Genomic DNA, 25,041 nt, shown 5'->3' with positions numbered 1-25,041 from the left:
CTGAAAATAATTAACAAACCTCAGCTGTCATTAAGCATAAGCAGTCACATATTTAGATCAGATCAAAACGGGTTCTTAAAACGAATAAAACAAAAACATTTTTTTTAAAAGCCCACATTCTTACTGAAAGGCTACCACTTTTTTGTAATATAAAATATGATAGGCTACGTGACAACTAATTAATGGAATACCTAATAACCCTGCTACAGAGCAGGAACGCAGACACAGTGCGCACACACGCACACGGGTCACAGTGGAGCTGCTTCGGGCTGCTGAAGGGCAGGTGGCTCTGTCTCGGACCAGCAGGGGGAACGCTGCTGTATACCCGGAGAAAGTGTGCGATATCATTTTGGCCTGTCAAGTTTTGCACAACATTGTATTAGTGAATGGAGTGAGTGCCTTCGTTGTGCCGGCGCAGCCAGATGAGCCAATGCCCATGGAACCGTGGCCAGCACAGCCTCCACTGGGGCTATACGGAGGAGACAGGACCTCATTCATCACCTTTAAAACGTAAAGTATACCTTCAACTCTTGCAAATGCTCTGCAGTATTTAATCAGTAATGTGAATTATTGGTGGAATTGGCTAAAGGCATAATAAACACAGAAAATGGACAACATTTAGTCATTTTTAGACTTTATTAAGGCTTTTTTAGAGTTTCATTAATTTCTTTTAATGTGTTATTTATTGCCTCATGTGCGCCGACAACTGAGGCCAATAAACTGCATATTTCTATTTGTCTGTCCAGGACCTCTGCTGTGATGATGTTTGGTCTGGGAGCAGCACCGGGGCCAGAGGGCACGCGCTCTGGGGAGGAGACCTGGCTGACATGATGCTGGTGCCTGGCTGTGAAACATTTAAAAATACAATAAAAATGTATACCATGTAACATGTGTAAGCCTAATTATGTGTAGGAAATGTGATCAGTCAGAGTTTGATAGATTTTACAATGCAAGCAAAAGGGGGTTGTTAGTTACCATTCTGCTCTGACGCGAGTGCGTCTGTGTCACCTCAGACTGAGTCCGTTCCTCTGGCAACGCTGTTGACTGCCTCCGTTATTCTCTTCCATACAGCGTTTTTATGAGCTCCTTTAATTCCATTTTTCAGACTGCCAAAACGCAAATCTTTGTTTTGCTCCACCTCGGATGTCAGGATGCCGAGCTCCATCTCGAAAAAGTTTATTTTCTTGCCAGTGTTTCTTCTCTCCATGTTCGACCTCAGTGGGCGAGGCCTCCGAACCAGGAATATTTAAGGGCGTAACATGTTAATGACGATCGAATTCAGCCGCCGCATTTATCAAGACCCGCTCATTCCTACGCTGAGATTGGTCAGATACGAATGTTTTATAAATCACACGTGTGTCCTGTCGTACGACCAATTCTGCGCTCAGATCTGCGCCCGTTTTCACGCAAGATTGATAAATGAGGGCCAGTATGAGCTCCCCTCCTGACAGTGGTGAAGTCGGGACAGCTGTCTGATTGTAGCTGAAAGTGTAGTTGAGCACTAAAAATGCTTACAGAATAACATTTGCACAAGGATTTCAATAATAGCACTCCTACCAGACTGTGCCAGCACGGAGTCCACTGGAGACATAGTTGGCCTTATCAATGTCCTTAGTAAACACAGCGGCTGCTAGACCATATTTGGTATCGTTGGCCCTTGTCAGCACTTCCTCCACCGTTTTAAACTTGAAGATCTGCATCACTGGACCAAATATCTGCAAGAGAAACCATGATAGGAAAAGGAGACAAAAACACAGTTTAACTAGAGATCATAATGCAATGTGACCAAAGCAACTGCAATGTCAATCAACACATGTTCATGCTCTGACCCATGACCGATCAGTACTGATGACATTATTATGCAAGACTACTCCCATATTTGAACTCTGCCTTGATTTTCGTATCTCAACTGCACACCTGTTCAGTTTCATGGCTGCATCTTATGGACAGATAGATGGACATAAAGACCTGGCAAACTGCTTGTGTGGTAGTGTTGTAGTGCCCATCTCCAAAATCTCCCCTCATTTTGATCACTGAAGCTTTGCTTTAGACCTTGAAAAAATGTGATAACATGGTGATAGTGACGTGATCCACTGTTCTTCCACGTATATGAGGTTGGAATGCAGTGGCAGCAGGCTGAGCAGAGTATTCCAGAAGTCCCTCTTCCCGGCAATACTTTCCCGCTCTCTCCCGAGGCGTTCCTAGGGCAGATGAGAAATGCAATTCCTCCCTCGGGATGGAACTTTTGGTCCACCCCGGCAGGCCCGTGCACACATAGGGCCCAAGGAGTGCTTGAGCCCCTGCCCGTTTTCCCTCGTATTAAAAAGTTTTTTGGGTGTTTTTTTAATGAATAGGGATATCAAAAAAATTGCTGTATAAAAACGCCACGGTTATCTAACGTACGCATTTCTTTGTAATACGGTGTTGTGTGTGTGTGTGTGTGTGTGTGGAGCCTATAAAGCCGCTTCTCTGTCCGCTGCAGCTCCGCTCTGTCTTCACAGAGGGGAGAGAGAGAGAGAGATTTATTTTAAACCAATTCTATACCTAAAACAGTCCCTTACAATTCTAGGCATATTACCCATATTTGAAAGAACGCATTTCCAATTTGTATGAAAACAACAACAAATTCAATAATTATATTGTAACATGAAACGATATGAATCTTTTGTAATCAGCCAATGGAACGTCCAAGGGCTAAGATCATCAGCCTTTGGACTAAAAAGCAATAACTCTGAGTTTACTGATGAACTCAAAAACTCTGACATCATTATTTTAATGGAGACGTGGGACAGAGGAGACTTGCCCACCGGCTGACCTCCAGGCTTATGGGGAGTTGACAGTCAATTCAAGAAAGCTTCATGGAGTAACACAGGGAAGGAACTCAGGGAGAATACATATTTGGTTTAAAGCTGAATATACAAATTACATTGAACTTGTTAGAGAAGGTGAAAATTATATATGGCTGAAGTTAAAAAAAGACCTGACCTCGATTACCCAAAACATCTTTCTATGTGCGTTCTACATCCCTCCAGCTGAATCTCCTTACTTTAAAGAATAAACCTTTGCTGCCCTAGAAGGAGAAATCAACCATTTCCAAACACAGGGAAATATCTTACTTGTAGGTGATATGAATGCACGCATAGCAGAGGAATCGAACACTACTAACACAAAAGGGGACAAATACATAAATAACAAAACTAACACCTGTCTAACTCTTCCCCCCAGGAATAATTATGACAAAATGACAAACAAACATGGGAAAGAACTACTGCAGCTCTGCCGGGCCCTCAGTCTGTACATAGTCAATGGTCGGATAAGAGGGGACTCTTTTGGCCGTTACACCTACAGCTCTTCTCTTGGCAGTAGTACAGTAGATTACGCAATAACAGATTTAGACCCTTTTGCAATTCGCACTTTCAAGCAAGAATTTCATGACAAAATGGAAGGCGTATTGGTGGCAATTAAAAACGTCCAAAAAGACGTTAAAGAATGCAATGGTCGTATCACCGAAGCAGAGCAGCGCATTTCTACAGCCTAAGACGATATAAACAAGCTACAAGGTGCTGTGGGAAAACTTGAAAAAGGCTAAACTGCTCGCTAACAAGGTGGATGACTTAGAATGCAGAAGTCAGCGCAACAATGTGCGTATCCTGGGTTTACCTGAGAAAGAGGAGGGCGCGGACCCCCGCTTGTACATGGAGAAATGGATAGCGGACAATTTGAACATTCCGCCCCCCAATCTGGAACGGGCACATCGGCTGATGAGCTTCAGACCCGGCTCCGCTCCCAGAGTGTTTATTGTGAAATGCTTAAACTATAAAGACACTGAAAATATCCTGAGAGCTGCGAGAGCAAAAAAAGAGGTGACCTACAAGGAAAACAAAGTGAGATTCCTCCCGGACCTGTCAGCAGACGTTTACAGACAACAGAGAAAGTACGACGGCGTGAGGAAGAAACTGCGAGACAGGGGAATCATGAAACACCGGATCATATTCCCTGCCAGACTGCTGTTGACCATAGGGGAGAACAGGAATGTCTTTGACACACCTGCAGATGTGGAAAAATACATCGAGGAGATGAATGGATCGTCACTCGGAGATGAGTAGATCTGAGTAGGTAGAGAAAACATATCTTCACAACTATCTACTTTGTCTCACGTTACATTCATGGCAAATTATACGGACAATTTTATGTTTAATTTAAAGACTGGACTGAAAATACTGACACCAAAAATCCTGATAATTACTACTATTACTTAGTTACTTACTATTCTTCCATTATATTTTCAGCATGCCATGATTTACAAAAGTAAAAAGTTAAGTCGTGTAAAAGGGAAATGAGGTTTAAATGGCGTCATTGACTAAAGATACGTTTAAATATTATTAGTACTTTTATTTATTTATCTAATCTTTGATTTATTTCTTTTTTAATTTATTTTTTTTTATTTTTTTTTTTACATAAAGAAGGCCTACGTGTAAATATTTGTAGGCTTATATCTGAGATAAGTGTTGCGGATGGTATTTTCATTCAACAAGCAATCTGAGTAAGAGTTGTTAGATGAGTTTGTAGAATGGTTCCTCGTTATGATGTGGACCTGTTCCAGGTATTTGGAGGAAGAATAATAAGGGGGAGGGGTTGCTCGTGTGTTCAAATCGGGCTCGTTCAGAACAGGGTGGGGGAAATCTCTCTATATCATGGTACTGTTTTTATTTTATCACATTACACAGATGGCCTTATTCTGCCATCAAGCTAAACTTGAAATAATGAAGGATTGGATATCTCTAAGAAAGGGGGGGGTACCACTATATATATCATACAAGTACAAAGAATGTCAGATATTTTGATTGAATATATTTCATGGAACTGTAGAGGCCTTCAAAAACTTATCAAAGTAAAACAGGTTATGAATAGAATAAAACAGCTGAAAGCCAAGGTAGTGTTCTTACAAGAAACACACCTACTGGCAAATGAAACAGCTAAGATTAAACGTAGGTGGCCGGGACAGGTTTACTCTTCTTCTTATTCCACTAATTCTAGAGGTGTTTTGACACTAATACACAAATCCATTCCATTACAGATTGATAGGGTAATTGAGGATCCTGGTGGCAGATTTTTAATTGTACAGGGTCGTCTTCTCTCATCCCAGCTTAACCTGATAAATGTTTATGGACCAAACAATGACGACGATAAGTTTTATAATGACTTATTTCTCAGAATATCATCATTTCCAGGCAAGCACATTATAGCTGGAGATTTTAATTGTGTCCTGGACCCAAAAAATGATAGATCTCTGGGGATTGACAACAGTCATACAAGATCTAGGAAAATACTACATTATTTCATGAAAGATTTAAACTTAATTGATATATGGAGACATTTGAACCCATTAAAGAAGGAATACTCCTGTTTCTCCGGTACTCATAATAGCTATTCCAGGATAGATTACTTTTTAGTATCAGCAGAACTCCTCTCTAACATCAGAGGCTGTCACCACAATAGTATAGTTATCTCAGATCATGCTGTTGTATCTTTGACTCTTGTGGAGCCAAAATTGATACGCCAATCCCCCAAATGGAGGTTTCAGATAAAATGGATGCAGGACTCAAAGTTCCTAAAATTCTTAGGCGAGCAAATTGATAACTATTTCGAGCTAAATACAACACAGACCTCTGCCACAACTAGGTGGGAGGCCTTTAAGGCATTTATTCGAGGTCAGATCATTAGTTACACAAGCAGTAAAACCAAAGAAGTTAATAAAATAACCAAACAGCTGGAACACAACATTAAAATACTGGAGAACAAAAGTTATCAGGAAGGTCAGAACAAACAACAAATCTCAAAACAGCTATTACAACTTAGAACTCAATACAATGAAATAACATCTGACAAAGCCGCAGCAAATGTGATGAGGCTCAAACGGACTTACTACGATCAAGGGGAGAAATCAGGGAGGCTTCTTGCATGGCGCATCAAACAACAGCAATCAGAGAGGGCTATTACTTATCTTGAGGGCCAAAATGGCATCAATGTGGTTGACCCGATAGAAATTAATAATGCATATAAACATTTTTATGAAAACCTTTATAGGTCTAAAACAAGATACAAGAGTTGACTCTCAGACTGAATTCTTAGATACAATTAATGTTCCAAAGGTTTCAGTGGAAAATGAAATAAACCTGGACAGACAATTGAGCATTGATTAGATAGCAGAAGCTATAAGTGCACTGAATCCTGGAAAACAGCAGGGCCGGATGGCCTCCCTATTGATTTGTACAAGTATTTCAAAGATAAATTGATAACCCCTCTCTATGAGATGTTCTTGGAATCTTACACGAATGGTTATTTGTTACCTTCAATGAGAGAGGTATTAATTGTCTTGCTCCCAAAACCAGGTAAGGCAAACAATAAATGCGAGAATATGCGTCCAATAAGTCTGATTAATACAGACACAAAAATTCTTAGCAAAATCTTGCTGAGAAGGCTAGAGGTTGTTCTTCCAGAAATTGTGGGGGATGAGCAAAATGGGTTCATAAAGGGCAGGCAAGGGTTCCATAATATAAGACGTGTCCTCAATATCATATATAACCAAAAAGGAGAAAAGAATACAGGCCTTCTATCATTGGATGCAGAGAAGGCCTTTGATAGGGTCGAATGGCCCTATCTTTTTAAGGTTATAGATCGACTCTGATTTGGAGAAATTTTTGGATTAATGGATTAAATTACTACATCTAAACCCTATGGCTGAGGTGCTAACCAATGAAGTGGTGTCTGAATCCTTTAACATTAGAAGAGGATGTCCTCAAGGGTCACCTTTATCACCACTTCTCTTTATTTTAGCTATTGAACCCTTAGCAATAGCAGTCAGAACTCAGACAAATACAGGGAATCAGAATTGGTAACAAAGAACACAAAATAGCTCTCTTTGCAGATGACATAATTTTATTCCTTAAACATTTAGACACCTCTATACCTGCACTCTTAGACCTGATCAAAACATTTGGCAAAGCATCTGGATATAAAATAAATGCATCTAAATCTTCACTTATGTTGCTTAATGAAGGGGAGTGTCAAGATCCTGGTCGATGTATCTCTGCCTTTAGGATTTCCAACACTTTTACATATTTGGGTATCAAAATAGCTCCTATACTGGAAAATATAGTGGCCGCAAACTACGAAAATATAATGGATTCATCACTTAAAGCTATAGAAAGATGGTTGACTCTTCCCATCTCCCTCATTGGAAGGATAAATATATTAAAAATGAATATCCTTCCCAAGTTTTTGTACTTATTTCAGAATGTTCCTTTGGCGCCACCTGAAGGAACATTTGCAAGAATTACATCACTCATTACAAAATTTATATGGAACAAGAAATGTCCTAGAGTTCGCCTGTCCCTGTTATATCTTCCATTTGATACTGGGGGGTTAAAATGTCCTAACCTTTACTGGTATTATTTGGCAGTACAGTTGAGGACCATAATGTTTTATTTTTGCAAAGAAAACTCTCCATCATGGGTGGATATAGAGGCATACTCCCTCCAGATACCATTAAACCTATATCTGTATTCAGCCAGTTTAAAGCATCTACGAATTCACACCACTCATCCTATAGTGCTTAATATGGTTAACATATGGTACGAAGTAAGGAAATATATGACAATATCTAATTCTTTGTCACAATTTAGCCCAATATGGGGCAATACTGTGTTTAAACCAGGCACACTAGATGGGGGATTCCAGATCTGGGCAAAAAAAGGATTGAGAAAAATTTCTGACCTTTATAAAGAAGGAGTTTTAATGACATTTGAGGACATATCCTTAATGTTTAACATTCCGAGGAAGCACTTTAAATATTTACAACTAAGGAGCTTTATTTCTTCCTCACAGAATCAGTCACTACATTAAGTGTTTGTATCTTCTTTATATTGTATTAAAATATGTACTCTAATCTGTTAAACTGCATATCTGTCTGTGCTTAAAATCAATAAAGAAATTGTTAAAAAAAAAAAAAAAAAAGCAACAAATCCCCTTTTCAGACCATAACCAGATCAATATATACTTAAAAAGAACACACGCTAACCAACCTTGCCCAAATCCCAGTAAACTATATAACATAACAACTCACGACAGGTGAGAGCAGAACATATTACCTGAATATCAGATGCAATGAGCAGCCATGGAACCCAAGAGCATTTAAATGCTTTCCTGGCCCATACATATCCACACAGTAAAGAAGGAGTAAACGTAGCCACAAAACACATCAACAATATATTCCATTATGTGGCACAACAATCTAACTTACCCTTCCAAAAACTAAACCCAAAAAAGGGAAAGCAAGAACAATAGTATGACTCAGAATGCAAAAACATTAGGAAAAAAATAAGACAATTATCCAACCAAAAGCACAGGGATCCAGAAAATCAGAACCTACGTATTCATTACGGTGACACACTCAAACAATATAAACAAACACTAGAACTAAAAAAGAGCAGCACCATAAAAACCAGGTCAACTTAAACTCCAACAGTTTCTGGAAGACCTTAAACAATAATAATGATAATTATAATAATAACAGTTATAATAATAATCTAGCCATTCAAGATGATGATATCTGGATAAAGAACTTCAAGGACTTATACCAGACAAGTAACACACCGAACGAGACCAAATACAAGAAAAATTGAATCAATTAGAAACATCTTTAAGGACTACCAAAATCGATCGATCATCGCCGTCAGCCGGGGGCTCGTCGCCGTCAACCGGGGGACGGACGGACGGACGGACGCTCGTCACCGTCAACCGCGGCAGCCCACAAACACCCGCTATAAAGCAGCTAACATTGTTGAGTATAGCGGTGCTGACCTAGCCGTATAGCGGCGCAGCGCCGTTGTTCCACCGTCTGGGGAGAACCCTGTATATCAATGAATTGGCAAAACAAATAGAGAATTCCCCTGTACCTGGAATGAAACTACAAGACACTCTAGTAAAATGTCTCCTTTATGCTGATGACCTGGTCCTGCTGTCCCCCACAAGAGAAGGGTTAACAACACATGTCACAACTGGACTGTCAAAGGCCCATACAGTCAACCAACCCTCAACCAAAGTGCTCATTTTTCAGAAAAGGTCCAGACTACAGAGAAACAACACCAGTTTCACAATAGGAAGCAACCCTATCAAACACACAAATCATTACACATATTTAGGACTAAAAAACTCAAACACAGGACATTTTTGCTTGGCTGTGAATGAACTAAAACACAAAGCAAAAAGGGCTTTCTATACCATTAAGAAATCAATAAACACTGAACTAACAATTAGAACCTGGCTCAAAATATTCAAATCAATCATCAAACCCATTGCATTATATGGCAGCGAGGTGTGGGGTCCACAAACTCAACAAGACTGGACAAAATAGGACAAACATCCCACTGAGATCCTGCATGCAGAGTTCTGCAAAAGTGTCCTCCAGGTGCAGAGAGGAGCTCCCAACTCTGCATGCAGAGCTGAATCAGGCCAATATCCTCTACTGTTAAATATTAAAAAACGAGCCCTAAATTTCTGGAATCATATTAAAACAAGTGACCCACTCTCCTTTTCTTACAAAGCCCTATGCTGCCAGGAGTCGAACCCACAAAGGAGTCCCCTCGGCCCGCTGGCCCTGAGGCTGAGCGAACCATCAACCACTCAAATCATTACACCACGACCACCTCAGTTTCAGGACACGAGCACTCAGAACATAAGACCCAACCAAATTATGATTAAAGAAAAACAAAAATACACAGATTATTGGACAGAACTAATAGAATCCCAGAGCAAAATGGAAACATATGTAGCCCTAAACAGACAGTACACCATGGCAGCCTACCTGACCACAGTGTCTGACACCAAACTGAGGAGAACACTGACTCAGTACAGACTGAGTGAGCACAACCTGGCAGTGGAGGCAGGACAGCACAGACACACCTGGCTGCCCAGAGAGGAGAGGTTGTGTTCCTACTCTGATCAGGGAGCAGTAGAGACAGAGCTACACTTCCTAACTCACTGCAGCCAATATGAAAGGTCTCAGAGACCAATATTTTGCCAAAATAATAAAAAATATTCCCAGATTTCCTGTACCTAAGTGACCCAGAGAGACTTCCGGTCCTTTTTCTTTTGTGTGTTGATTATAAAATGATATTGATCAATTAGCTAAATTTATTTACCTCTTTGGAGTTTGCACATGAATGATACACATACATTTCAAGATGACTGTTATTTTTCAAGATGGCCGCCATGACTAGTTTGATCGTTACTGCTTCAAAGTTGCATGGATTCCTGTGATATGATATTGGGGTCAAATCACACATTGTTATGATTAGGAATTCATGTGGCAACTTTAGTATTTAGCCTATTTGGAAGCTCCCAATGCAAGATAGGCCTAACTGACAAATAGTAAATGTCCAAACATGTGGTCAATCGTGTAAGACTCTCAGCAATCCCCTTCACAGTAACAGAGAGTTATGCAGTCTAAGACAGCTCTTTTGCACTGCTGAACACAACTCTTCTTCATTTGCAGGAGATAAGTTCATAGCTGGACTGGCCTGCATCAGGCAGGCATGTCCAAAATGGTTCATAATGACCCTCAGATAACCCTCACCACCACCAGCAATAGTATAGGAAGAGGAAAAATAATGTGGCACACAATCACTCTCAAAGATTCAAGTTAATTATAAAAAAGAACTTTCTACTCTTGCAATCTAATAACAGGCTTGATGCAGTGAAATATCAAAGAAGCACATAGAAGTTTCAAATGCAGCGAGGATCTGTCTGTGGGATCTGTCTTCAAGTAGTGATGTAGGGATCTATACTGAAATATCAATACTTCTGATACCAGACCTATATGCTCTGAAATCGATTCTCAAATCAAAATATCGATACTTTTGATACTTAAGTCATTTGAGGTAATGTAAATCATTAACAGGAACACAGTGGAAAGTAACTAAACTATTGAGATCTTGTCTAAATGATACACGGTTGGTGGGAACTACTTTTTCTTCCGCCTGGGTAAGTGCGTAATGCGTAAGCACTGCGGCACGCTGCTCAGTCACTCAGTCTGTTGACACAATGGCAGAGCGCTAACAGAGTCATGTGTGGAGCTATTTCAGCTCCACAAACAGCCAAGACACGGTTGGTGATGTTTGTGGAAAAACAGTAAGGAGCTGTGGCAACACAACAAACCTTGTGAAACACCTCAAGGTAAACCACACCATAGAATACGAGGCATTTATGATGAGGCGGACAGAAGAGCACAGCACAGTGTCAGCCGCTGCTGCCAAGGCAACACAGACGTCTCTGGCAGAGTCCTTTGGCGCTGCAGGCAGGCACCATCCAGGTACAGAGAGAGAAAATGTGGAGCTTTTAAGGGGCGCTAAGCACTATTGCTGCTGGAGTTGTTCAAATTAATGAATATGATTATGAAATAAGTAACGAAATAAATACATGCTTCAACAAATAGCTGCATGAGTTCAGCTTGGAGTAATAATATGTGTATCACTGAGATAATCTCACATAGGCAAAAAAGCCTAGATTTATTCAGGTAAGGTTTCCTAAAGAACTGATCATTTAAAGTGGATTACAGAGGTGTCATTAAATTATACAGATAAAACAGCCATGGTGAACTTAGAAAAATATATACTAGAAAAGATATATAAAAATAACATTGTATCTATAAAATATGTCTATTGTTACTTATTATTGTAAGTACCCTGGTGTTACCATCAACCCAAGACTGGACTGGAGATCTAACACTGAAGCTGTTTACAAGAAGGGGATGAGCAGACTTTACTTCCTGAGGAAGCTGAGATCCTTCAACGTGTGCAGCAAGATGTTGGAGATCTTTTATCAGTCTGTGGTGGCCAGTGTACTTTTCTTTGCTGTAGTTTGTTGGGGAAGCAGCATTGGAGCCAGCGACACCAACAGACTCAACAAACTGATCAGGAAGGCTGGCTCTGTGATTGGCTGCAAACAGGACACTCTGGAGGCTGTGGTGGAGAGGAGGACACTGAAAAAACTGTTATCCATCATGGATAATCCTCTCCACCCTCTCCAACTCACACTGGTCAGACAGCGGAGCACCTTCTCCGGAAGGCTGCTTCAGCTTCGCTGTCGTAGCAATAGATACAGGAAATCTTTCCTGCCACAATCCATCACTTTATACAATAACTCTCTCACCTCTGCCTGACAGAGAACTCTGGTCTCTCTACTGTTTGTATATATCATTATTGTTTATAATATATTTTGCATATTTTGTTTTGTTGTATATATTGTTATTGTTTATAGCACACTGTGCATTGTATATATACACTATGTATATATTGCCTTCTATTTATGCTATGTACAAAGTGTTATGATCGTTGTTATTTGTTGACTCACTACTGCTGTAACAAAATAATTTCCCTGTCTGGGATCATTAAAGTAATTCCATCCATCCATCCATCCATCCATCCATCCATCTATCCATCTATCCATCCATCATTTACAATCAGTCTAATTTGCTTTAACTGTTGAATGAATATTTTAAAATGTAGGTATTGACAAACTTGTGCAATATTTGTGGTATTTATTTATTTAATTAAATGTTTTACTGGCAATTTCAATTTGAGTCACCCAGTATTATAAAACAGCAAGTGTTTGTATCCCCCTTTGTTTTGCCCTGTGATTTTAAAATACATGAATAAATAAATTGCTCTGATGTCTTGTATTCTTTATGAAGCTATGATTTGAAATACACCACTTTTTTTAGATTTGCATGACATGTTAGGTGTATTTGCACAAAGTATCGGTATTGGATCGCTATCACCGCTACCAGCCTGAATTTATCTAGTTGTGAGCTAATTGTAACAACAAAATAAGTTGTATTTATCTAGTTGTAAGCCTACCTAGAGCTGAGCATATGACAAATATTAACTTGAGGCATGTTGCAATGGTCAAGTCAAATCTGATTTTCCTGATGAATTGAAGGACTCGAAGGTGACATTAACATGTCACTATTTTTGAGACTTAGGTATTTGTGAAGTTTGAGGAAAAAGATTAAAATTAAACTAAATTCCCTTAAGCTAATTTTAACTAGCACCGCTTGCATTTGTGTGTGATATCTGCAAGTAAATGGTGGCCATCTCTTTTCAGACTGCCTTTGGCCTTAACTGTACCAAATGTCATGCTTTTATCACAAAGTGCACAATTTTTCAGCTAGGCCGTCCCACTATAGTCCCTCTTGTTCTCCATGCCCTTTTCTTTTGTTATTGTTTATTTTGTCTATTTATGTTTATTATTACTGTTATAGTTTGTATTAAGATGCTTTGGCAACATTGTATTATATGCAGTCATGCCAATAAAGCCACTTGAATTAAATTGAATTGAATTGCATTGCATTAAATTTAATTAACATAAATTCCTTGTGGGGGCTAACAAGTCGCTTTCCACTTATTCAACGTGCTGCTTGATAACGAGAGTTCAGAATAATCTGACAGCTGTCTGTGTCGGCTGTTTATCTTGCCACAAATCTTAAACTTCTTCCAGATATTGAGTTTACTGTGACTTTGCTGTTGTAAACATTACTGTTCCTACTAACATCCACAGTAGCAGTCACAGTAGTCATTTCTTGGTTTTGTCACGTTTTTAGATGTGTAGCCTGTATTTCTAGTTTGCACTTGCCCTCCAATAAATAGCCTAATAATAAACCAGTGTTTCATTGCTTGCAGCTGAATTGCATGTCTTAAACCTCAGTATTATGATAATGTGAATAAACTGTGTTCACAATAATGTGTTGACACAAAAGAAATGGCAATTGCATATTACTCACAGCTACACATGATACACAGCTAAGTAGTTAGCTTTCTATAAGTACCTTGTTTATTAATTTTACATTAATCTACATATTGTGTTAATAATGCCTGAAAAAAATTGTTTGCGCGCGCCCACGTACTGCCCTACTCTGAGCCCCTGCTCCTCTATAATTATGTGCATGTCCCTGCACCCTGGGGTCCAGGAGGCATTCTAGTCCTATTTCAAAATTTTACCCCTCATTTTCAAGTAACCCCCATTTTGCCCTCCATTTGTCCCAGATTGATACTGGGCACTAATCAGATAGCTGAACCAGCAGAGATGGTTTCTTTTAATTTGAAGTTGTTCTATTTTAAGCTCCCTCCAGTTGTCTGAGCTCCAGATTCCTCCACCATGTTAAAGGGATAGTTCGGTTTTTTTGAAGTGGGGTCATATAAAGTACATATCTATAGTCGATCTGTTTCCTACCGTAATCAGCGATCAGCGCAGCCTCAGTTTGGAGAAGTAGAGAGCTGCTCCAGCCCAGAGGCTCAGCTTTGTACTGCAGTGAACGGGGTTCAGCAAAAAAAGCGAAATTAACCACCAAAAACAAGGCTCACCTAAAAAATGTTACATCAGGTCAAGTGTACGTTGTATAGGTAAAATTCACAGCGCTTTACATCGCCGTCAGGCCGTGCTTTCTTTTGGCACTACATTTTCTCAACCGCAGAACCCCCGTATCCCTACGCATAAGCGAAAGTAAACCTATCGTCCAGCAGTTGGGCCTTGCGCTGTATTCCGCCGCTCGCAGATCAGCTGTTGCCCAGTTACGCTAGTGCGTAGTGAAACGGGGGTTCTGCTGTTGAGAAAATGTAGTGCCAAAAGAAAGTGCGGTCTGACTGCAATGTAAAGCAGTATGAATTTTACCCATACAACGTACACTTGAACTGATGTAAAAATTTTAGGTGAGCCTTGTTTTTGGTGGTTAATTTCGCTTTTTTGCTGGACCCCGTTCACTGCAGTACAAAGCTGAGCCTCTGGGCTGGAGCAGCTCTCTACTTCTCCAAACTGAGGCTGCGCTGATCGCTGATTACGGTAGGAAACAGATCGACTATAGATATTTAAGTTTAGTTTATTTGAAAACAGGGACAGTGCACATTAATAACATTACTGTAAATGTGCCAGAATTAGCCAAGAGGCTATTTTTCATCTGTAGTCCCTAGACAGATGTTAAAGTCACCCTAAAAACAGAACAGAATATAGAAAAAATTAGTTTAAAATTACAAAATTACTAGCCAGGGCAATCTACAAAACATGCACAGCAGTTAACAAACATGACAAAATAGCATATATAACATCAATTTAGAAAACATAATTCAAGACGCAAGACACATCACACCACAGCATGCAAAGCAGAAGCACAAATACAGAATGCATGCAACACAATAAAAACAAGACCACAATAAGACAGCACGCAGTAAAAAGAGAAGATGTCTACAGGTTCAGCACAGACGGACCGAGGACAGGAAGGTGTAATCAAGTGCTAGTGCTGACAGAGCTGAGCACCAATTAACCATCTTTTCAAATGAGCTCTGAATAAACTATAGCTATTCAGGTCTCTAATAGTTGCTGGGATGGAATTCCATTCTAGTGCAGCTCTAACAGAGAATGCAGACTGACTAAAAGAACTTTTCCTAAGTGGAATAATACAGTCTCCTCTTGCTGCACCTCTTGTGAACCCATATGCAGTTGTTCTTATGTTGACGAACTGTCTGAGCGGAGGAGAGGTGGAACCATGTATAATCTTGTACATAAGACAAGTATTTACATATTTAATCAAATTGTCCCAACTCAGCAGGTTATATTTTCTTAATATTGAGCAATGATGAAAATCTACTGGTTTCTTGTCAAGGATTTTAACTGTTCGATTCTATTGGTTTCAGAGAAGTGTTACTAGCCTGCGACCATATAGTTAAACAGTAGATGATATGGGAAAAAACCATAGAATGCATATACATCTTAGCCGCCTCTGTTGACATATAATCTCGAATGAACCTGAAGTTTGAGAGATTGAATTTGACCCGGTTACAGACCTTTTTCACCTGAGCCTTGAAAGAAAGTTTAGAGTCAACCAAAACACCAAGGTACTTGTATTCAGATACAACCTGTAGCCTCTCCCCTGATACAGAGATATCCGGCTCAACACTAGGACTGTTCTTCTTGGTGAAAAACATACATACTGTTTTAGACACATTCAGCTGCAAACAGCATTGCTTTAACCATGCTGTTACATGAGTCATGGAGTTTGTAAGTTTATCAGCAACCTGTGTCATGCTGCTACCATGTACATAAATTACTGTGTCGTCAGCATACATTTGGATGTTGGCATCTGGATATACATATGGTAAGTCATTGATATATAATGTAAATAGCAAAGGGCCCAGTATGGATCCTTGTGGGACTCCTGTGGATAGATGAAGAGCAGCTGATTGATGATTCTGTACCTGAACCGACTGAGATCGATTTGACAAATATGATTCAATCCACTTAAGTGTATCTGAACAAAAATTAAAACTAGCTAACTTTGACATGAGAATTCTATGATTAACAGTATCAAATGCCTTCTTGAGGTCAAGGAACACAGCTCCAACAACACCACCTTTATCCAATAGAGATTTGATTTTTTCTGTTAAAAAACAGTTGGCTGTTTCAGTTGAATAATTGGCTCTGAAGCCGAATTGCATTGGGTGCAGAGTAAAAGAGCTATTGTTTAAATGGCAGGTGATTTGTTCAGCTACTACTTTCTCTGCAACCTTTGACACTGTAGGTAGGATACTGATAGGTCTGTAACTGCAGGTTGAAACAGGATCTCCACATTTAAATATTGGGATGACAACAGCCGACTTCCAAACACTCGGAAACAATCCCTCAGAAATCGAGAGGTTAATAATTTTGGTAATAGGATTAGTTAGTGTTGTACTGAGCTCTTTGAGACTAACTGCATCCATACCAAATATATCCTTTGCTCTGGATTGTTTCAGAGATCGAATCATTCTGGCAATCTCTGATTCAGAGACATTCCTTATGCTGAAAGCAGGTTCCATTGTATTAACTGGACAAACATTAGTGTACTCAGGTGAAAAACACTGTGCAATAGTAGCCACAGAATCGATAAAGTAGTGGTTAAGAGCTTCCGCTACTTCCGCAGGATCGTTTGTAAGCGTTCCATTTATTTTAAGTTCAAGCAGTTTCCTCTCTTTATTTTGATGTCCTGTTAATTTTTTTAGCTGGTTCCAGACAATTTTAGAGTTGCCTCTTGCCTTTTCTATTATGGTTAAGAAAAAATCTGCCTTTGCTTTTCTTAGTTTCTTTACCACTTTGTTCCTTGTGTACTTTATATGACCCCACTTCAAAAAAACCGAACTATCCCTTTAAGGTCCAACACTGAAGAGGCGTGTCAACCCAGACAGCCAAAGCTTTAAGCATCTGATGGTGAATCTCATTATCTTGTCCAAGGGATATGTATGGGCTGAAATATGTGCCACTAGAAACTGAATTTGAATCATCAATATTTGAATTTGAATTGCTAAACTTGAATAATTGCATTGAAAAACTGAATTTGAATAACATAATTTGAATTTGTATTGTTTAATTTTAATCATTGTATTGAAAACCTAATCTGAATATTATATTTTGAAATTGAATTTGAATTTACTGTAGCTCAGTGGGTAGAGCTGGTGGACCAGTGATCGGAAGGTCGCTGGTTCGAATCCCCAGCTCCCCTGGGGTGGGACTGAGCTACATGCCGAAGTATCCTTGAGCAAGATACTAAACCCCAGAATTGCTCCTGATGTGCAGTTGGCACCCTGTGGGGCAGCCACTGCCATCAGTAAGGGTCCTGCAATGAGCTGGTGACTCATTCAGGGTGTACCCTGGCCTTCGCCCATGAGTAAAACTGGATTTGGCCCCAGTAAGCCCTGCAACCCCTCAGGGGGATAAAAAGCGGCAACATCCCGCAACCCTCACGGAAAAGCGGAAAAGAAAACGAACAAATTTGAATTTACTGTGACTGACATCTGGGTAGTTGAGGAAGAGCAAACAGTGCAAATAACTAGGACTCCTCTTCGACCAATCGACACCTATGTTTTCATCTACGTAATTTACCTTGATGCTGGCTGGTTGCCACCAGTGGAGACGGGGTGACATTAGACTGTTAATTAAGTGGATGGCTCTCGTGTGGATTTCCAAGACTATCCAAACTATTTCCAAAACTGTCCAAGGGTCACCTACTAGGTTGTGAAATAACAGGAAATGAAGTCTGAATAGACAAAGTGGTTCAAGATTATGGTTAGAAATCTATATCAATATCTCTATTTGTCCATGTGCTGTGGAAGACGTCCTGCCTCGTTCCTGCGCCAAAGACGCAGCATCCCAGCGGCCCTCAGGACTACAGACCCGTGGCCCTGACATCCCACATCATGAAGAGCCTGGAGAGGATCATCCTGGAGCAGCTAGGGCCTATGGTCAGTAGGGGTGGTTAATCGGCCCAATTTCCCGATTCGATTCCGATTATTGAAGTCTTGATTCGATTACAAATCGATATTCGATTATTGACGATTATCGATTCGATTTTCAGTTATTAACGATTATTGATCTTCCATTTAACATCAATCAGCTGCTGAATTATTTTACTTATCTTGGGAGTAACACCTCACAGCACCTTCAATATTGTATAGTGTAACTGTCATATCAAAATGATTATTTTTTACTTTGTTTTAAATGTAGTGTTTCACTGTTAAAAGAAAGCTGCCAAGCTCAGCAGCCGGACTCATGTTAGAAGCATTGTTGGTGACGAGAACCAGGGCGTGTTTCTCTATTCCCCACTCGTCTGCCATTGCTTTGAGAAACTCACACATATTTGCGCTTGTGTGGCTATCATCCATAGCTTTTGTCTGAAGTACGTAGGACATTAGCTTCCATTAACTGCTGACATAATGAGCTGTAACAATCACATATGAGACTGTAGCTCTGGATGTCCAGGCATCGCAGGTTATTGCTACCCTGTGAGCAGAGTTGAGGGACTCTTGCATGGAAAGCTTTGTCTCCTTGTAAAGATTTGGAATCGATTTAAGTGTGAAAAAGCTCCGGGATGGAATAACATATCTTGGCTCCAGACTGTGGACCATGTAGCGGAAGCCAGTAAGAGGAGGACTCCAGTTTGTATTACTATTTCAAAAAAATAAAAAATAAAATAAAAAAATAAATTTTAAATCGATTTTTGGAAATGTAATAATCGAATCATGATTGTCAATATTATAATCGCGATTAATCAATAATCAGTTTTTTTCACCACCCCTGAAATGGTCAGGCCCTTCACTGAGCCACTGCAGTTCGCCTACCAGCCCCGCCTGGGAGTTGAGAACGGAATCATCTACCTGCTGAACAGAGTCTATCTCATACTAATCTGAACAAGCCGGAGAGCACTGTGACAGTCATGTTCTTTGACTTCCTCCAGTGCTTTCAACACCATCCGTCCGGCTCTACTGGGTGAGAAGATGGCTGCGATGCAGGTTGAGGCCCCCATCATGTCTTGGATTGTTGACTACCTGATGGGCAGACCACAGTACGTACGCCTACAGAACTGTGTGTCTGACAGGGTGGTCAGCAACACTGGGGCCCCACAGGGGACTGTCCTCTCTCCCTTCCTCTTCACCCTATTCACCTCAGACTTCAACTAGTCCTGCCACCTTCAGAAGTTTTCTGATGACTCCGCAATAGTTGGCTGCATTGGGACTTCCGGTAGCAGCGTGCAATGGAGTAGACCGAAGTCCAGCAGCTCCCGATAATTTTCGCTTATATCAGCACATAGCAATATTTTAATGGTTAATTTATCGTTAACTTAAGATTTTATCTTCTATTGAACTGGGCACTACAACATACAGCCATACTCCACACGAGAAAGAGCACAGAAAAGTAGGTGCACGGTGTGGAATGAGCTCAGCGACAAGAAGCTGCAAGATGGCGGAGGAGGCGCCGCTTACTCTGAAAGCATTGAAATGTAAGCTTCAGTTATCTCGCCAAGCTTCCCTAGCTGATTTTAAAGTTGAAATCGACACCCTTCGCCAAGACTTGAGCGGAGATATTGAGGCTCTTCGGACAGAGACCATAACGAACAGCCAGAAACTGCGCCGTGAATTCGAGGACGAAATAGGAAAGCTACGACGCGACCACACAGACATCGCGGCGGAGCAGGCGGCCATGGCAAAGAGCCTCAACGATGCACTTGAGCGGATCGCGGAGCTGGACCGCTGGAATGATTTACAGTCACGGGAAATGAAGCGGCTACATGAGAAATGCACTGACCTCGAGTCCCGGAGCCGGCGACAAAATTTGAGAATCATCAGAGTGCCGGAGGGGGCTGAAGGAGCCAGCGCTACTCGTTTCATGGCGGATTTCTTCACGGAGGTGCTGGGTCCCGAAAACTTCACATCGCCAGTGATTATAGATCGAGCCCACAGGTCCTTGGCCAGCAAACCGAAGAGTGCCGAGCGCCCTTGTCCCATCTAGGTACGGCTACATTACTTCGCCGAAAAGGAGCGCATCCTGGGCATATCAAAAGGCAAAGGACGACTCTTCTACCGGGACACACCGGTTCATATCTTTCCGGATCTCCCCGCCGAGGTCGGCAAACTCCGGGCAGCCTTCAACCCAGTTAAAGCTAAGCTGCGTGCGGCCAAGGTTGAGTACAGCCTATTCTTCCCAGCGGTCCTCAGCGTGAACTTCAACGGCGTGAGGCACAAATTCAACACGCCAGAGTCAGCTGCAGAGTTTTACCATGCAGAGATAGCGCCGCGTACATGATGTGACTGTCCCGTGAGTAATGTTACTTTGGTCTGATCCGAATTGTTGACTTGTTATGGTCAGACAACCTAATGTTTAATGCTAACATAGCCATGATAGGAGAGCCACCGCAATAATGGCTAATATGGCTACAGCTATGTGGGTTGAAGTGTTTGTTTATCAGGAGTTATTTTCACACTTTAACTTACTGGCCCTGTATGACATTTGAATCCAATAAATGGGCGTTTTGTTATTAAAATGCGTTTATTTCGCACAAGAGGAGGCTTTCTTCTCCTTTTTTGTTACTATGGAATATGGTGGCCTCAGGATGGGGGAAAAACAAATATATTTTCTGTTTGGTTTAACACCCAATGGACTGTTCCGGTGCTGTGGCTCGAACCTTCACTACCAGACTGTCTAAAGGACTACTGTATTGTTTTTTTTGTTTTTTTAATGCAGTGATTAGCCCTTAAACCAGGCTATTATCCTAGATGTGGCATTTCTAAATTCTGGCAAATTACAATATACTTTAATTTTATTCTTTTTCATTAATTCATTCATCTTAATCTCTGTAAGATTAGCAATTTTCAGTTTATTTTCATCTGTTTATGTATTTTTGGTTTTGATATTACCATTACCCTTTTTTTTTTTTTTTACTCTCTATGTCTCAGTTCAACCTCTTTTATGTGATAGACTACGGTCAAAAACACATTTTTTGGACATTTAAATGTGCAGTGAAAATTTTTGTTTATGAATGGGAGCTGCAGCTAAACAACAAGTTCAGTAGTAGTTTAGCTGGTGCAGTAACTGCACACTGACTAGATTTGTGCTAACGTGGGATTTTTTCGCTTTTCAGTTGGGGAAAAGCAGGGGAGGGTGGGGGGTTGTTGTCCTAGTTCTGTTTCTTTACCTGTGTGTCATGCATCTCTTTACAGGGCAGCTTGTTAACATTTTACTTGATGTCACCACACTTCATATGATAGGAATAGTACCTCGTACCCATGACACCTTCCTGTGCTAGAGGGAAAAGCCTAGTTCAATTTATCAGCTGGAATACTAAGGGCCTTAACAATGCTGTTAAACGAGGAAGAGTATTGACTCACTTGAAAAAGCTCAATGCTGAAATAACATTCCTTCAGGAGACTCACCTGAGAAACCAAGATCATTTCCGTTTGCGAAAGGGGTGGGTTGGCCAAATGTTCCATTCCACGTTTCATTTCAAATCCCGAGGAACTACAATCTTAATAAATAACAACACTCCCTTTGTCCCTTCTAACGTTACCTCTGATCCTCTTGGCAGGTTTGTAGTTGTCACTGGCAAACTGTATAACACTCCTCTAATCTTAGCTAATATTTACGCCCCCAATGTTGATGACGAACGTTTCTTTTCAACTTTTTTCATGTCATTACCAGATTTAAACAGTCATATCCTTATTATGGGAGGGGACTTTAACTGTGTCCTTGACCCCAAATTAGATAGGTCATCTACTAAAATGCAATCACTAACAAAATCGGCTAAACTAATTAGATCTTTCCTTAACACCTATAAAATCACTGATCCCTGGCGCTTTAAAAATCCGTCATCACATAGTTACTAATTTTCCTCCTCAGTTCATCACTCATACACTCCGATTGATTTTTTTTTAATCGACTGTAAATTACTCCCCTCTGTCAAGCGGTGTGACTATGAGGCCATAGTTATTTCAGACCATGCGCCACATTTAATGCAGCTTTCATTCTTGAACAAGAATATGTCCAGAACATGGCGCGTTAATAATCTTCTATTAGCAGACAAATCTTTCAAGGACTTTGTAGCATCTCAGATTAAATTCTTTCTGTCAACTAATGACACAGAAGACGTCTCGAAGGGTACGGTCTGGGAGACTTTAAAGGCCTAGCTCCGTGGCCAAATAATTTCGTACAGTGCAGCTGCTAATAAACGACGAGTAGAACGTATCTCTGCCATAACTGAACAGATCTTGGATCTAGATTGAATTCAGGACAAGCAACAGTTGATCAGCAGGATATTAATAAGGAATTTGAACAATTCTATTCTCGTTTGTACTCTTCAGAATCAGAGGGTGATGCCATTTTAATTGATGATTTTTTCAGTGAATTGAATATTCCAATGATATCTGAGGAGGACAAAGCGGAGCTTGAAGAACCCCTGTCTCTTGAGGAACTAAACGCCTCTATAAGGTCTATGCAATGCTCTAAAGCTCCAGGTCCGGACGGGTTTAGCTCAGAGTTCTATAAAACATTTTCAGCTCTGATTTCTCCATTGCTGCTCGATGTTTTTAATGAATCATTCAATGCCAATACGCTTCCACCAACTTTCTACCGGGCTTGCATCTCCCTTCTGCTTAAGCAGGATAAGGACCCACTCAACCCAGGCTCTTATAGTCCCATCAGTATTTTGGATGTCGACGCAAAGTTACTAGCTGAAATATTGGCCACACGTTTAGAAAGAATCCTTCCCACAATTATCTCACAGGATCAAACAGGTTTTATCAAGAATAGACTTTTATTTTCAAACCTTCGTAGACTTTTCAATATTATATACACACCTAGTCCAAACCCCAGATGCCCTGAGGCCCTCATTTCATTAGATGCCGAAAAGGCATTTGACCGGGTCGAGTGGGATTACCTTTTTTCTGCTTTGGTGAAGTTCGGGTTTGGTGGAAAATTGTTTTCTTGGGTCCGCCTCCTTTATGTCTCACCATTGGCTTCTGTTCAGACCAATACCTTTAGGTCAAATTATTTTTCTTTGCAGCGTGGCACAAGACAGGGTTGTCCCCTCTCCCCCCTACTATTTGCGCTCTCTATAGAGCCCTTGGCTGTCGCTCTACGTTCACTGGGTGGCTATCAGGGAATACTTAGGGGAGGGAGGGAGCACAAGGTTTCCTTATATGCAGATGATTTACTTTTATATGTCAGGAACCCAATAGAATCAATCCCGAATATCATGTCTGTGTTGAGGGGGTTTGGTAGAATCTCTGGGTACAAACTCAACTTATCTAAGAGTGAGCTGCTCCCAATTAACAAAGCTGCCCACGATCTATCATATTCTCAATTCCCATTCAAGATGGCTGAGAAGTCCTTTAAATACCTTGGAGTGGTTGTGACCAAGTCCATCCTTGACTTATGTAAGTTAAACTTAAAACCTTTATTTGAGAAAACTATTAATGATTTCAGTCATTGGTCCCACCTCCATCCATCTCTGGCAGGGAGAGTTAATATAATAAAAATGAACATTCTACCCAAATTTTTATTTCTCTTTCAGTGTATCCCCATTTTCATTAATAAGTCGTTTTTTAGACAATTAGACAGAGAAATCGGCAGGTTAATATGGAATAAGAAACCCCCCAGAATTAAAAAGGACTTTTTACAGAGGCCAAAACATGTTGGAGGGATGGGATTGCCTAATTTTCAGTATTATTACTGGGCCTGTAATATTCGCACTCTATCTTTTTGGGGTCAGCCCCCTGAGCCTGGTGATCAGTCTGCTTAGCTGCAAATTGAGCATGCCTCTAGTCAACCTTCTTCTTTGGGTGCGCTGTTGTTCTCTTCGCTACCATTGCCATGTGAATTTGCTAAGAGTAACCCCATTGTGAAACAATCCCTCAAAATCTGGACAAAAATAAGGCAACATTTTGGATGGCAAGGGAACTCTTTTCTTGCCCCTCTGTGTGCAAACCACCATTTCCATCCCTCTATACTGGACAGCTCTTTGCAGTTATGGACACGTAATGGTATCATGAAAATGAAAGATCTTTATATTAATGGTGTGTTTCCCTCTTTTGAATTATTGTGTAAGAAATTCAACTTGCCTCAACATCATTTCTTCAGATATCTACAAATTCGCAATTATGTCTGATAAAATACAACAGCCTTTCCTAATGAACCTGGTCGTACCCAGATGGATTTGTTGTTCTCTGTGGATCCTTCATCCAGAGGGACAATTTCATATATTTATAACCATATATCTAAACAATTAAATACATCTATGGACTTTCTGAAATCCGCATGGGAGGAGGATTTGGGTATTGACTTGAAGGAAGAGCAGTGGATAAGGGCGCAGGACGGAGTGCACTCAGCATCTATTTGTGCTAGACATTGTCTCATACAGTTCAGGGTGTTGCATCGTCTCCATCTCTCAAAGGTGAGGCTTTCAAAAATGTTTCCTAGCATAAATCCTCTGTGTGACCGATGTGGAGCATTCCCTGCCTCACTAGGGCACATGTTTTGGAGTTGTCCAAAATTATCCACTTTCTGGAACTCTATATTCAAAACTTTGTCTGATATTTTAGGACACACGATTAGACCTGACCCGCTACTGGCTGTGTTTGGGGTACCAGGAGAAGACAGTCCTCTTAAAGGACTCTCTTCAACTATGGCGAG

The 25,041-nt window shown here is 40.6% G+C and overlaps 1 protein-coding gene and 1 long non-coding RNA gene across 2 annotated transcripts in view; both read right to left on the bottom strand.

The window, feature by feature from the left end:
• LOC115567367 (aldehyde dehydrogenase, mitochondrial) overlaps positions 1–25,041 on the bottom strand; it is a 53,613-nt gene that overhangs the window by 1,511 nt on the left and 27,061 nt on the right. The window contains exon 11 of the mRNA XM_030393853.1: positions 1,558–1,715. Within this exon, the coding sequence (XP_030249713.1) occupies positions 1,558–1,715 (158 nt within the window). The remainder of the gene's footprint in view (positions 1–1,557; positions 1,716–25,041) is intronic.
• Positions 624–1,551, bottom strand: LOC115567368 (uncharacterized). The gene is made up of 2 exons (XR_003981180.1): positions 976–1,551; positions 624–844 (listed from the first exon to the last, which is right to left on the bottom strand). It is a non-coding gene; the product is annotated as an uncharacterized LOC115567368 (long non-coding RNA).

The sequence above is a fragment of the Sparus aurata genome, chromosome 17 (genome assembly GCF_900880675.1).
Source record: "Sparus aurata chromosome 17, fSpaAur1.1, whole genome shotgun sequence".
NCBI lineage: Eukaryota > Metazoa > Chordata > Actinopteri > Spariformes > Sparidae > Sparus > Sparus aurata.
Note: the sequence above shows the minus strand (reverse complement) of the source record. Positions and strands in the feature narration are given on the sequence as shown.